The following is a 12,028-nucleotide window of genomic DNA, read 5'->3' as shown; positions in this document are numbered from 1 at the left end:
ATTGTTTAATTTTTCAGTTTATTTGCATTAACTGAATTAGAATAAATGGATTGCATTGCATGAAGAAAAGTTAGTCATGTAAAGTATGGGCCATGTAATTATGATAAGATAAAGACCGAATCTAGCAGCAATGACAATATTCATATTTAAAATGCTTGAAACGGCTTTAATTTGCTTTAAATTATTTCACCAACTTAGCTACAGGGTCTATTCTTTTAATCTTGATGCACATTTTATATTATATTTATTAATTATTGATTTAATCTATTATGCAGATATGCCAAAATAAAAGAGGTACAAGAATCTACTTAAAGTAGCAGCAACTGCAAATTCTTCACAAGACAAGTCGGCAGCTTCAAATGCATCACAAGTCAAGTCCGCAACAGCTGCAAATTCCTCTCGAGACACATTGGTAGCTACAAATTTCTCCTGAAACAAGTCGGCAGCTTCAAATTCCTTCCGGGACAAGTCGGCAGTAGTTGCAAGTTCCTCCCGAGACAAGTCGGCAGCAGCTGCAAGTTCCTCCCGAGACAAGTTGGCAGCAGCTGCAAGTTCATCCCGAGACATGTCGGCAGCTTCAAATTCTTCTGAGCCATCATCAGTTGCTCCAACTATATATGAGGATCCATCCGATCCTAATCGTAAACGTGGACGTGAATCTAAACATTATTAGACTGTTGATGCCATAGGTATGTATAGATGTTCTATTAGTATTTTTAGATGTATAGATGTTATATATGAATTAGTTTGAAAGGATTGAAAATAGAAATTGAATTCTATGATACCCTTAGCTAGTTATTGGCTTATATACGTTGCCTTATCTACTTATGTTGCTGTCCAACATACAACGTGAATTTTATTTATTTTATTCTTTAGTCGCTCATTTACTCATTTATTTATACTCATTTGTCTATTTTAGATGAATACGAAGATAGTACACGCCTTCATTTATTAGCGAAGGATGTGCATAATTTGCCAGAAGGTTTGCGCATAGTTGTCAATTTTGATAAACATCATTCAGCAATAGGAGAAGTAGTTGGACTCCTTGCAGGAGTTTGTGGACAATTGGCCACTGATTGTGTAGCATTTCCAATCAGTTTTGAAAAGTGGTCAGACATTCCAGCAAGCTTTTTTGAAAATCAATGGAATATTTTTTTCCTAGTAAGAAGATTGATGAGCGGATAATTTATACGCTTTTTGGCATTGTCTTTAGGTAGTTTTTAGTATGTTTTAGTTACTTTTTGTTATATTTTTATTAGTTTTTATGAAAAAATCACATTTCTGGACTTTACTAGGAGTTTTTGTCTTTTTCTGTAATTTCAGGTATTTTCTGGCTGAAATTGAGGGACCTGAGCAAAAGTCTGATTCAGAGGCTAAGAAAGGACTGCAGATGCTGTTCGATTCTGACCCTCCTGCACTCGAAGTAGATTTTCTGGAGCTACAAAATCCCAATTGGGGCACTCTCAATTGCGTTGAAAAGTAGTCATCTTGGGCTTTCCAGCAATGTATAATACTCCATACTTTTCCCGAGATTTGATGGCCCAAACTGGTGTTTAAACGCCTACCAGAGACCCTTTTCTGGCGTAAAACGCCAGAACTGGCACCAGAACTGGAGTTAAACGCCCAAACTGGCATCCAAGCTGGCGTTTAACTCTAGAAAAGGCCTATGCACGTGTAAAAATCAATGCTCAGCCCAAGTACACACCAAGTGGGCCACGAAAGTGGATTTCTGCACTATCTGCACTTAGTTACTTATTTTCCGTAATCCTTAGTAACTAGTTTAGTATAAATAGCACTTTTTACTATTGTATTCGGAGAGAATATATTTTGATCATCTTTGGACTTTGGAGGCTGGCCATTGGGCCATGCCTAGACTTTTTCTCTTATGTATTTTCAACGGTGGAGTTTCTACACCTCATAGATTAAGGTGTGGAGCTCTACTATTCTTCATGAATTAATGCAAGTACTATTGTTTCTCTTTCAATTCACGCTTACTTCTTCTCCAAGATATACTCTCGTACTTAATTCAGTTAAGTTAGAATGAAGGGGTGACCCGTGATAATCACCCACTATCTTCGTTACTCGCTTAGCCAAGATCCGCGTGCCTGACAACCACAAGCGGTCTACATGATGTTCAACGTAGTCATTGGACGACAGCCGGAGTATAATCTCTTGGGTCTCTAATCCACGGACCGAGTTCGCGAGGTTAGAACCTCCGTGGTAGAGGCGAGAACCAATTGAATCTGCCTGACTAAGATTTACAAGATGACCATAGCTTGCTTCAAGCCGACAATCTCTGTGGGATCGACCCTTACTCGCGTAAGGTATTACTTGGACGACCCAGTGCATTTGCTGGTTAGTTGTGCGGAGTTGTGAAAAGTGTGATCACAATTTCGTGCACCAAGTTTTTGGCACCGTTGCCGAGAATTGTTCAAGTTTGAACAACTGACGGTTCATCTTGTTGCTTAGATTGGGTAATTTTATTTTATGTTTAAGCTTTTTATTTTTATTTTCGAAAAAAAAATTAGTTTTCAAAAAAAGAATTCAAAAAAATTTTTTAAGAATGAATTCTAGAGCTTCATGAGATATGTTGAAGCCTGGCTGACTGTTAAGCCATGTCTAATCTTTTGGACTGAGGTTTCCACTTTCCATTGTAGAAAGGACATGTCTGTATTTGTTATGCTAAAGCTTGGCTGGCCATTTGGCCATGTCTAATTCTTTTGGACCGAAGCTTTAGACTAACATTGCATGAATCCTAGAATTCTTATTAAAAAAAATTTTGAATTTCTTTATTTTCTTTTTCCAAAATAATTTCGAAAAAATACAAAAAATTTAATAAAATCACAAAAACCAAAAAAATTTTGTGTTTCTTGTTTGAGTCTTGTGTCAAATTTTAAGTTTGGTGTCAATTGCATTTTTTTAATTTTCTTAAAATTTTTGAAAATTCATGCATTATGTTCTTCATGATCTTCAAGTTGTTCTTGATAATTTTCCTTGTTTGATCTTTAATTTTTCTTGTTTTATGTCTTTTCTTGTTTTTCATATGAATTTTCAAATTGTTAGTGTCCGTAGTACAAAAGTTCTTAAGTTTGGTGTCTTGCATGTCTTTCTTTTCTTAAAAATTTTCAAAAATATGTTCTTGATGTTCATCATGATCTTCAAAGTGTTCTTGGTGTTCATCTTGACATTCAAAGTGTTCTTGCATGCATTATTTGTTTTGATCTTATATTTTTATCTTTTGTTTCATTTTGTTGTTTTTCTCTCTCCTCATTAAAAATTCAAAAGTAAAAAATATCTTTTCCTTATTCTTCTCATAATTTTTGAAATTTTGAGTTGACTTGGTCAATAATTTTTAAAATTTAGTTGTTTCTTGTTAGTCAAGTCAAAATTTTAATTTAAAAATTTTATCTTTTCAAATCTTTTTTTCAAAAATCAAATCTTTTTCATTTTTCTTCTTAATATTTTCGAATTTCTTAAATAAATTTTCAAAATCTTTTTCTTATTTTTATTTCATATTTTCGAAAACTTTACTAAAAATTAATGTTTTGATTCAAAAATTTCAAGTTTGTTACTTTCTTGTTAAGAAAGGTTCAATCTTTAAATTCTAGAATCATACCTTTTAGTTTCTTGTTAGTCAAGTCATCAACTTTAATTTTTAAAATCAAATCTTTTTAATTTCTTTTTCAATTCCTTTTCAAAATAAATTTCAATCATATCTTTTTAAAATTTTAATTTCAAACTCTTTTTCTAACTTCTTATCTTTTCAAAATTTATTTTCAAATCTTTTTCAATCAACCACTTGACTTGTTTGTTTTAATTTTAAAAAGTTTACTATTTCTTATCTTTTTCAAAACCACCTAACTACTTTTCTCTCTCATTAATTTCGAAAACTAACTAACAAATTTTCAAAAATATTTTTAATTAATTAATTAATTTAGTTTTCAATTTGCTTTTATTTCTTTTCTTAAATTTTGAATTCTAACTTATAATTAAAATAAAAAAACAAAAATATTTTTCTTCTCTTTTAATTAAAATTCGAATACTCTCTCTCTCATTTCTTTCTATTTATTTTATTTAAGTACTAACATTTCTCTTCTACTCATAATTTGAACCCCTCTCTCTTCTCTCTGTTCGAATTATTCATCTCCTCTCTCTACCTCATTCTTCTATTCTTCTTTTCATCTGACACATAAAGGAATCTCTATACTGTGACATACAGGATTCCTCTTCTTTTCTGTTCTCTTCTTTTTCATATGAGCAGGAACAGGGATAAAGACATTCTTGTTGAAGCTGATCCTGAACTTCAAAGGACTCTGAAGAGGAAGCTAAGAGAAGCTAAAGCACAAAACTCCTGAGAGGACCTTACAGAAATTTTCGAAAAAGAAGCAGACATGGCAGCCAAACCCAACAACAACGGTGGAGATGCAAGGAAGATGCTTGGTGACTTTACTGCACCAACTTTCGACTTCTATGGAAGAAGCATATCAATTTCTGCAATTGGAGCAAACAACTTTGAGCTTAAGCCTCAATTAGTTTCTCTAATGCAGCAGAATTACAAGTTTCATGGACTTCCATTGGAAGACCCTCATCAGTTCTTAGCTGAATTCTTGCAAATCTGTGACACTGTTAAGACCAATAGGGTTGATCCCGAGGTCTACAGAGTTATGCTTTTTCCCTTTGCTGTAAGAGACAGAGCTAGGATATGGTTGGACTCATAACCTAAAGAAAGCCTGAACTCTTGGAAAAAGTTGGTCAATGCTTTCTTGGCCTCCACCTCAAAAGATGAGCAAGCTTAGAGTGGAAGTCCAAACCTTCAGACAGAAGGAAGGTGAATCCCTCTATGAAGCTTGAAAAAGATACAAGAAATTGATCAGAAGGTGTCCTTCTGACATGCTTTCAGAATGGAGCATCTTATGTATATTCTATGATGGTCTGTCTGAATTGTCCAAGATGTCATTGGACCACTCTGCTGATGGATCTCTTCATCTGAAGAAAACCCCTGCAGAAGCCCAGGAACTCATTGAGATGGTTGTAAATAACCAGTTCATGTACACTTCTGAAAGAAATCCTGTGAATAATGGGATGACTCAAAAGAAAGGAGTTCTTGAGATTGATACTCTGAATACCATATTGGCTCAGAATAAAATATTGACTCAGCAAGTCAATATGATTTCTCAGAATCTGACTAGAATGCAAGCTGCATCCGGCAGTACTAAAGAAGCTTCTTCTGAAGGAGAAGCTTATGACCCTGAGAATCCTGCAATGGAAGAGGTGAATTACATGGGAGAATCCTATGGAAACACCTATATTCCTTCATGGAGAAATCATCCAAATTTCTCATGGAAGGATCAACAGAAGCCTCAACAAGGCTTCAATAATAATAATGGTGGGAGAAATAGGTTTGGCAATAGCAAGCCTTTTCCATCATCTTCTCAGCAACAGACAGAGAATTCCAGGCAGAGCCTCTCTGACTTAGCAACCATAGTCTCTGATCTGTCTAAGACTACTCTCATTTTCATGACTGAAACAAGGTCCTCCATCAGAAATTTGGAGGCACAAGTGGGTCAGCTGAGTAAAAGAGTTACTGAAACTCCTCCTAGTACTCTCCCAAGCAATACAGAAGAGAATCCCAAAAGAGAGTGCAAGGCCATAACTATATCCAAAGTGGCCGAACCTAGAGAGAGTAAAAAGGCAGTGATTTCCAGTGAGGAAGACCTTGCTAGACGTCCATTGACCAATAAGGAGTTCCCTATTGAGGAACCAAAGGAATCTGAGGCTCATATAGAGACCATAGAGATTCCATGGAACTTAATGTTGTAGTTCATGAGCTCTGATGAAGATTCTTCCTCTGATGAGGATGAAAATATTGTTGAAGAGCAAGTAGCTCGGTATCTAGGAACAATCATGAAACTGAATGCCTTAGTTCAACAGAAATTACCTCAGAAGAAACTGAATCCCAGAAGGTTCTTAATACCTTGTACCATAGGCACTATGACCTTTGAGAAGGCTCTGTGTGACCTGGGGTCAGGTATAAACCTCATGCCACTCTCTGTAATGGAAAAACTGGGGATCTTTGAGGTACAAGCTGCAAGAATCTCACTAGAGATGGCAGACAAATCAATGAAACAGGCTTATGGACTTGTAGAGGATGTCTTAGTGAAGGTTGAAGGACTGTACATCCCTGCTGACTTCATAATCCTAGACACTGGGAAGGATGAGGATGAATCCATTATCCTTGGAAGACCCTTCCTAGCCACAGCACGGGCTGTGATTGATGTGGACAGAGGAGAGTTAGTCCTTCAATTAAATGAGGACTACCTTGTGTTTAAGGCTCAAGGATCTTCTTCTGTAACCATGGAGAGGAAGCATGAAAAGATTCTCTCAATACAGAGTCAAACAGAGCCCCCACACTCAACTTTTAAATTTGGTGTTGGGAGGCCACCATTAAGCTCTAAGTCTCTGTGAAGCTCTTTAAGAGCTCACTGTCAAGCTATTGACATTAAAGAAGCGCTTATTGGGAGGCAACTCAATGTTATTTAATTATATTTATTTTTATAGACATTTGTTTTCCATTGCCATGTTATGTTTTCTTTAGGTTGATGATCATGTGGAGTCATAAAAATAGCTACAGAATTAAAGCGAAATAAAAAACAGCATCAAAAATAGAACACCCTGGAGGACAGGCTTACTGGCGTTTAAACGCCAGTAAGGATAGCAGAATGGGCGTTTAACGCTTTAACGCCTATGCAGGCAGCATTTTGGGCATTTAGAAAAATGCCCAGTAAAGAAGGATTCCTGGCGTTTAACGCAGCCAAGGTATCTGGCTGGGCGTTAAACACCCAAAGAGGCAGTCAAGTGAGCGTTAAACGCCAGAATGGATAGCATTCTGGGCGTTTAACGCCAGGATGACACAAGGGAGGTAATTTTGTTTCCAATTCGATTTTTTTCAATTTTTCATGTTTTAATTCATAATTTTTTGCATTAAACATATTTTAAACGTTCATCTTTCAATTTCTATTTTCAAATATTGATAACCTTTCCAATTCTTTTTAATTCTTTTTTTATTTCTTTTCAATTCCTTCCAAAACGTTTTCAAAACTTACATATGTTTTCAAATTCTTTTCAACTCTTTTTAATTTTTCTTGTATACAGTAATAAGTTTTCAAAATTAATTACGTCATTCTTCTTCTACTCCCTTCTATCTTATTTTGCTCGAGGATGAGCAAACTTTTTAAGTTTGGTGTGAAAAAAGCTCTGCTTTTTGTTTTTCCATAACCATTAATAGCACATAAGGCCGGAGAAACCTCTAGGAAGAGGAAAGGGAAGGCAGTTGCTTCCAACTCCGAGTCATGGGTGATGGAGAGATTCATCTCAAAAGCCCCATCACTAGAAAGAGGATGGAGCAAACAAGAGAGCCCACTCATGGACCTCAACAAGAGCACTCCATCATCCTCCATGAAATCAGAGAGGACCAAAAGGCCATGAAAGAGGAGCAACAAAGGCAAGGAAGAGACAAAGAGGAGCTCAAGAACTCCATTGGTTCTTTAAGAGGAAGAAGAAGCCACCATCACTAAGGTGGACCCGTTCTTTAATCTCCTTGTTATTTGTTTTTCTGTTTTCGGTTTCTATGCTTTATGTTTTGTCTATGTTTGTGTCTTCATTACATGATCATTAGTGTTTAGTGTCTATGTCTTAAAGCTATGAATGTTCCATGAATCTTTCACCTTTCTTAAATGAAAAATGTTTTCTAAAAAAGAAAAAGAAGTACATGAATTTCAAATTCTATCTTGAAAATAGTTTAATTATTTTGATGTGGTGACAATACTTTTTGTTGTCTGAATGAATGCTTGAACAGTGCATATTTTTTTATAGTGAAGTTTATGAATGTTAAAATTGTTGGCTCTTGAAAGAATAATGAAAAAAGAGAAATGTTATTGATAATCTGAAAAATCATAAAATTGATTCTTGAAGCAAGAAAAAGCAGGGAAAAACACAAAGCTTGCAAAAAAAAAAGGGGCGAAAAATAAAGGCAAAGAAAGAAAAAGAAAAAGCAAGCAGAAAAAGCCAATAACCCTTTAAACTAAAAGGCAAGGGTAAAAAGGATCCAAGGCTTTAAGCATTAATGGATAGGAGGGCCCAAAGGAATAAAATCCCGGCCTAAGCGGCTAAATCAAGCTGTCTCTAAACATGTGCTTGTGGCGTGAAGGTGTCAAGTGAAAAGCTTGAGACTGAGCGGTTAAAGTTGTGATCCAAAGCAAAAAGAGTGTGCTTAAGAACTCTGGGCACCTCTAACTGGGGACTCTAGCAAAGCTGAGTCACAATCTAAAAAGGTTCACCCAGTTATGTGTCTGTGGCATTTATGTATCCGGTGGTAATACTGGAAAACAAAATGCTTAGGGCCACGGCCAAGACTTATAAAGTAGCTGTGTTCAAGAATCAACATACTAAACTAGGAGAATCAATAACACTATCTGAGTTCTGATTTTCTATGGATGCCAATCATTCTGAACTTCAAAGGATAAAGTGAGATGCCAAAACTGTTCAGAAGCAAAAAGCTACTAGTCCCGCTCATCCAATTGAAACTAAGCTTCATTGATATTTTGAAATTTATTGTATTTTCTCTTATTTTTATCCTATTTTGTTTTTAGTTGCTTGGGGACAAGCAACAATTTAAGTTTAGTGTTGTGATGAGCGGATAATTTATACGCTTTTTGGCATTATTTTTAGGAAGTTTTTAGTATATTTTAGTTACTTTTTATAATATTTTTATTAGTTTTTATGCAAAAATCACATTAATGGACTTTACTATGAGTTTGTGTATTTTTCTGTAATTTCAAGTATTTTCTGGCTGAAATTGAGGGACCTGAACAAAAGTCTGATTCAGAGGCTGAGAAAGGACTGCAGATGCTGTTGGATTCTGACCCTCCTACACGCGAAGTGGATTTTCTAGAGCTAAAGAAGCTCAATTGGCGCACTCTCAATTGCGTTGGAAAGTAGTCATCTTGGGATTTCCAGCAATGTATAATAGTCCATACTTTTTCCGAGATTTAATGGCCCAAACTGGCGTTTAAACGCCCACCAGAGACCCTTTTCTGTCGTAAAATGCCAGAACTGGCACCAGAACTGGAGTTAAACGCCCAAACTGGCATCCAAGCTGGCATTTAACTCTAAAAAAGGCCTATGCACGTGTAAATCTCAATGCTCAGCCCAAGCACACACCAAGTTGACCCCAGAAGTGGATTTCTGCACTATCTGCACTTAGTTACTTATTTTCTGTAATCCTTAGTAACTAGTTTAGTATAAATAGAACTTTTTACTATTGTATTCAGAGAGAATATCTTTTGATCATCTTTGGACTTTGGAGGCTGGCCATTCGGCCATGCCTAGACTTTTTCTCTTATGTATTTTCAATGGTGGAGTTTCTACAACTCATAGATTAAGGTGCGGAGCTCTGCTGTTCTTCATGAATTAATGCAAGTACTATTGTTTCTCTTTCAATTCACGCTTACTTCTTCTCCAAGATATACTCTTGTACTTAATTCAGTTAAGTCAGAATAAGGGGTGACCCGTGACAATCACCCACTATCTTCGTTACTCGCTTAGCCAAGATCTGCGTGCCTGACAACCATAAGCGGTCTGCATGATGTTCAACGTAGTCATTGGACGATAGCCAGAGTATAATCTCTTGGGTCTCTAATCCACGGACGGAGTCCGTGAGGTTAGAACTTTCGTGGTAGAGGCTAGAACCAATTGGCAGCATTCCTGAGATCCAGAAAGTCTAAACCTTGTCTGTGGTATTTCGAGTAGGATTTGGGACGGGATGACTGTGTCGAGCTTCAAACTCACGAATGTTGGGCGCCGTGACAGTGTGCAAAAGGATAGAGAGATCCTATTCTGACACAAGTGAGAACTGACAGATGATTTGCCGTGCGGTAGCTGTACCTGGTATTTTTCATCCGAGACGAGAAATCCGACAGCTGATTTGCCGTGCAGAAACCGTACTTGGAGCATTTTCACTGAGAGGATCATACAACTTGCCATGGAAGGGAGCACACATGATTGGATGAAGACAGTAGAAAAGCAGAGGTTCAGAAGCAACAAAGCATCTCTAAACGCTTATCTGAAATTCCCACCAATGAATTACATAAGTATCTTTATTTTAATTTACGTTTTATTTATCTTTTAATTATCAAAACTCATAACCAATTGAATCCGCCTGACTAAGATTTACGAGATGACCATAGCTTGCTTCAAGCCGACAATCTCCGTGGGATCGACCCTTACTCGCGTAAGGTATTACTTGGACGACCCAGTGCACTTGCTGGTTAGTTGTGCGGAGTTGTGAAAAGTGTGATCACAATTCCGTGCACCAAAGATTACTCAAACTCTAAAGCTTATTTCTTTGCCATTATTTAATTATATTTGCTGGTTAATATATATTCTTTATAATATTGAAGGCTCGATTTTGCTTCAAAGTGAGTGATAACTTGTCCAAACGTTTTTTGCTCCAATCGCTTGGCAAAATATGGAGGGAACATAGGATAAAGCTTTGGAATGATTTTTATGATCCAAGGTTGAGTAAAACCGAGATCATAAATAATGCACCAGAAGATATTGCTCCTGATCAATGGGCTTTATTCGTAGAATATCGTTTGAAGCCTGAAACTCAGGTAAGTACTTACTCTCCTAGTTAAATGTTGTCCTTTTTTACAGCATTTGAAATATATATATAATTGAATATGAACTAGTCAATGTTGTTGAAGAGTGATTTTGATTTCTGGGTGTCTCTAGAGTTGCCAGAGGTTCTGATCTTTATTTTTACAATTGAACTATTGGCTGCGGGGCAGTCATAAATAGTGGTACAGTCTCTATTTATTTTAGTCCTAAATTATTGTGGTTAGTGCACATTTTTACCCTATTTAAGTCAGTTTTGAAAGATGATGGTTCTTGCGGTTAACATGCAGAAGTGAATATTCTATGCTAGTTGCCCTCTGCAATTGAAGAGTGGTTTTTATCATAGTTGTTCGTGTGTATTCACTTCGGTTTCCCATTATTAACTAAACAAACTAATGTAATAATTGTGTCCAAATTTAACTTGCAGAAATTTTGTAAAAGGAATCAAGAAATTCGGCAAAAACAAATAATTCCTTATACTTCAGGTGCTAAATCAATTGCAAGAAGAAGGGCTGAATTGGTAATCAATTAATTCATGCATATCTAATCTATCTCAAATATAATGCATGCATCATCTCTTAATTTTCTACATATTTAATCTAAGTTAGTAGGCTGCTATTTTTGGATCGAGTCTTTCTACTTTTCTTAAATTTTAGACGGAAGAGATGGGAAAAGAAGTTAGTAGGGTTCAAATGTGGGACATCACTCACAAGAAAATAGATGGAAGTTATGTTAATGAAAAGGCTAAAGAAATAGCGGTAAGACTAAAGTGCAATAAGTAACTTGTTTGTATTTCTTTTTCTTTCTTTTTTATAAGATAATACTATTTTTTATTCTTTCTCTTTCTTTTTATATATGTAGGAGAAGATTGAAGTACATAGCAGCCAACAACCGATGGAATTAACTGTTAATTCTCCTCTTGATGCTCTTGGAGTAGTTTTTGGGAAAGAGCACCCTGGTCGTGTTCGAGGTTTAGGTATGGAAGCTGTTCCAACAATTTCTTTCAAGAACAACACTACAAGGATTAGTCAAATAGATTTAGGTTCTTCAAATGATGTTGGCACATCATCTACTTCTGGTCCAAATGTGCAAGAAGAGTTGGATACCGTTAAAAGCGCAATTTCAAGTGCTAGTCTCTTATATTACTTCTAAGGAAGGAGGTAAAATTCCAATACAATTGGCTGGAATATTCCCTACTCAACAAGTTTCACAGGTACATTCATATTCTACTTATGATTCCTATTATTAATATAATTAGTAGTAGTGCTAGCTTATGCTAGAGTGATAGTAATAATTAATACAAGTTTAACAAAAGGCATATACTTTCCTTCTGTTTATGAAACTCACGGTTATG

The 12,028-nt window shown here is 36.0% G+C and overlaps 1 protein-coding gene across 1 annotated transcript; it reads left to right on the top strand.

The window, feature by feature from the left end:
* The first annotated feature begins 565 nt into the window (after nucleotides 1–565).
* LOC112721709 (uncharacterized) lies at nucleotides 566–11,786 on the top strand. The gene is made up of 7 exons (XM_072206082.1): nucleotides 566–641; nucleotides 920–1,080; nucleotides 10,458–10,670; nucleotides 11,102–11,194; nucleotides 11,331–11,432; nucleotides 11,536–11,716; nucleotides 11,773–11,786. Exons 1-7 carry the CDS (start codon nucleotides 566–568, stop codon nucleotides 11,784–11,786), a joined length of 840 nt encoding a protein of 279 aa, XP_072062183.1.
* The last annotated feature ends 242 nt before the right edge of the window (nucleotides 11,787–12,028 follow it).

The sequence above is a fragment of the Arachis hypogaea genome, chromosome 11, assembly GCF_003086295.3.
Source record: "Arachis hypogaea cultivar Tifrunner chromosome 11, arahy.Tifrunner.gnm2.J5K5, whole genome shotgun sequence".
In the NCBI taxonomy this organism is placed as follows: Eukaryota; Viridiplantae; Streptophyta; class Magnoliopsida; order Fabales; family Fabaceae; genus Arachis; species Arachis hypogaea.
Note: the sequence above shows the minus strand (reverse complement) of the source record. Positions and strands in the feature narration are given on the sequence as shown.

Coding starts and splice junctions, on each gene's coding strand:
- LOC112721709 (XM_072206082.1), top strand. CDS start 566: ATGTCGGCAGCTTCAAATTCTTCTGAGCCATCATCAGTTGCTCCAACT. Junction 1,081..10,457: donor GACAATTGGCCACTGATTGT/GTAGCATTTCCA, acceptor ATAATATTGAAG/GCTCGATTTTGCTTCAAAGT. Junction 11,195..11,330: donor CAAGAAGAAGGGCTGAATTG/GTAATCAATTAA, acceptor CTTAAATTTTAG/ACGGAAGAGATGGGAAAAGA.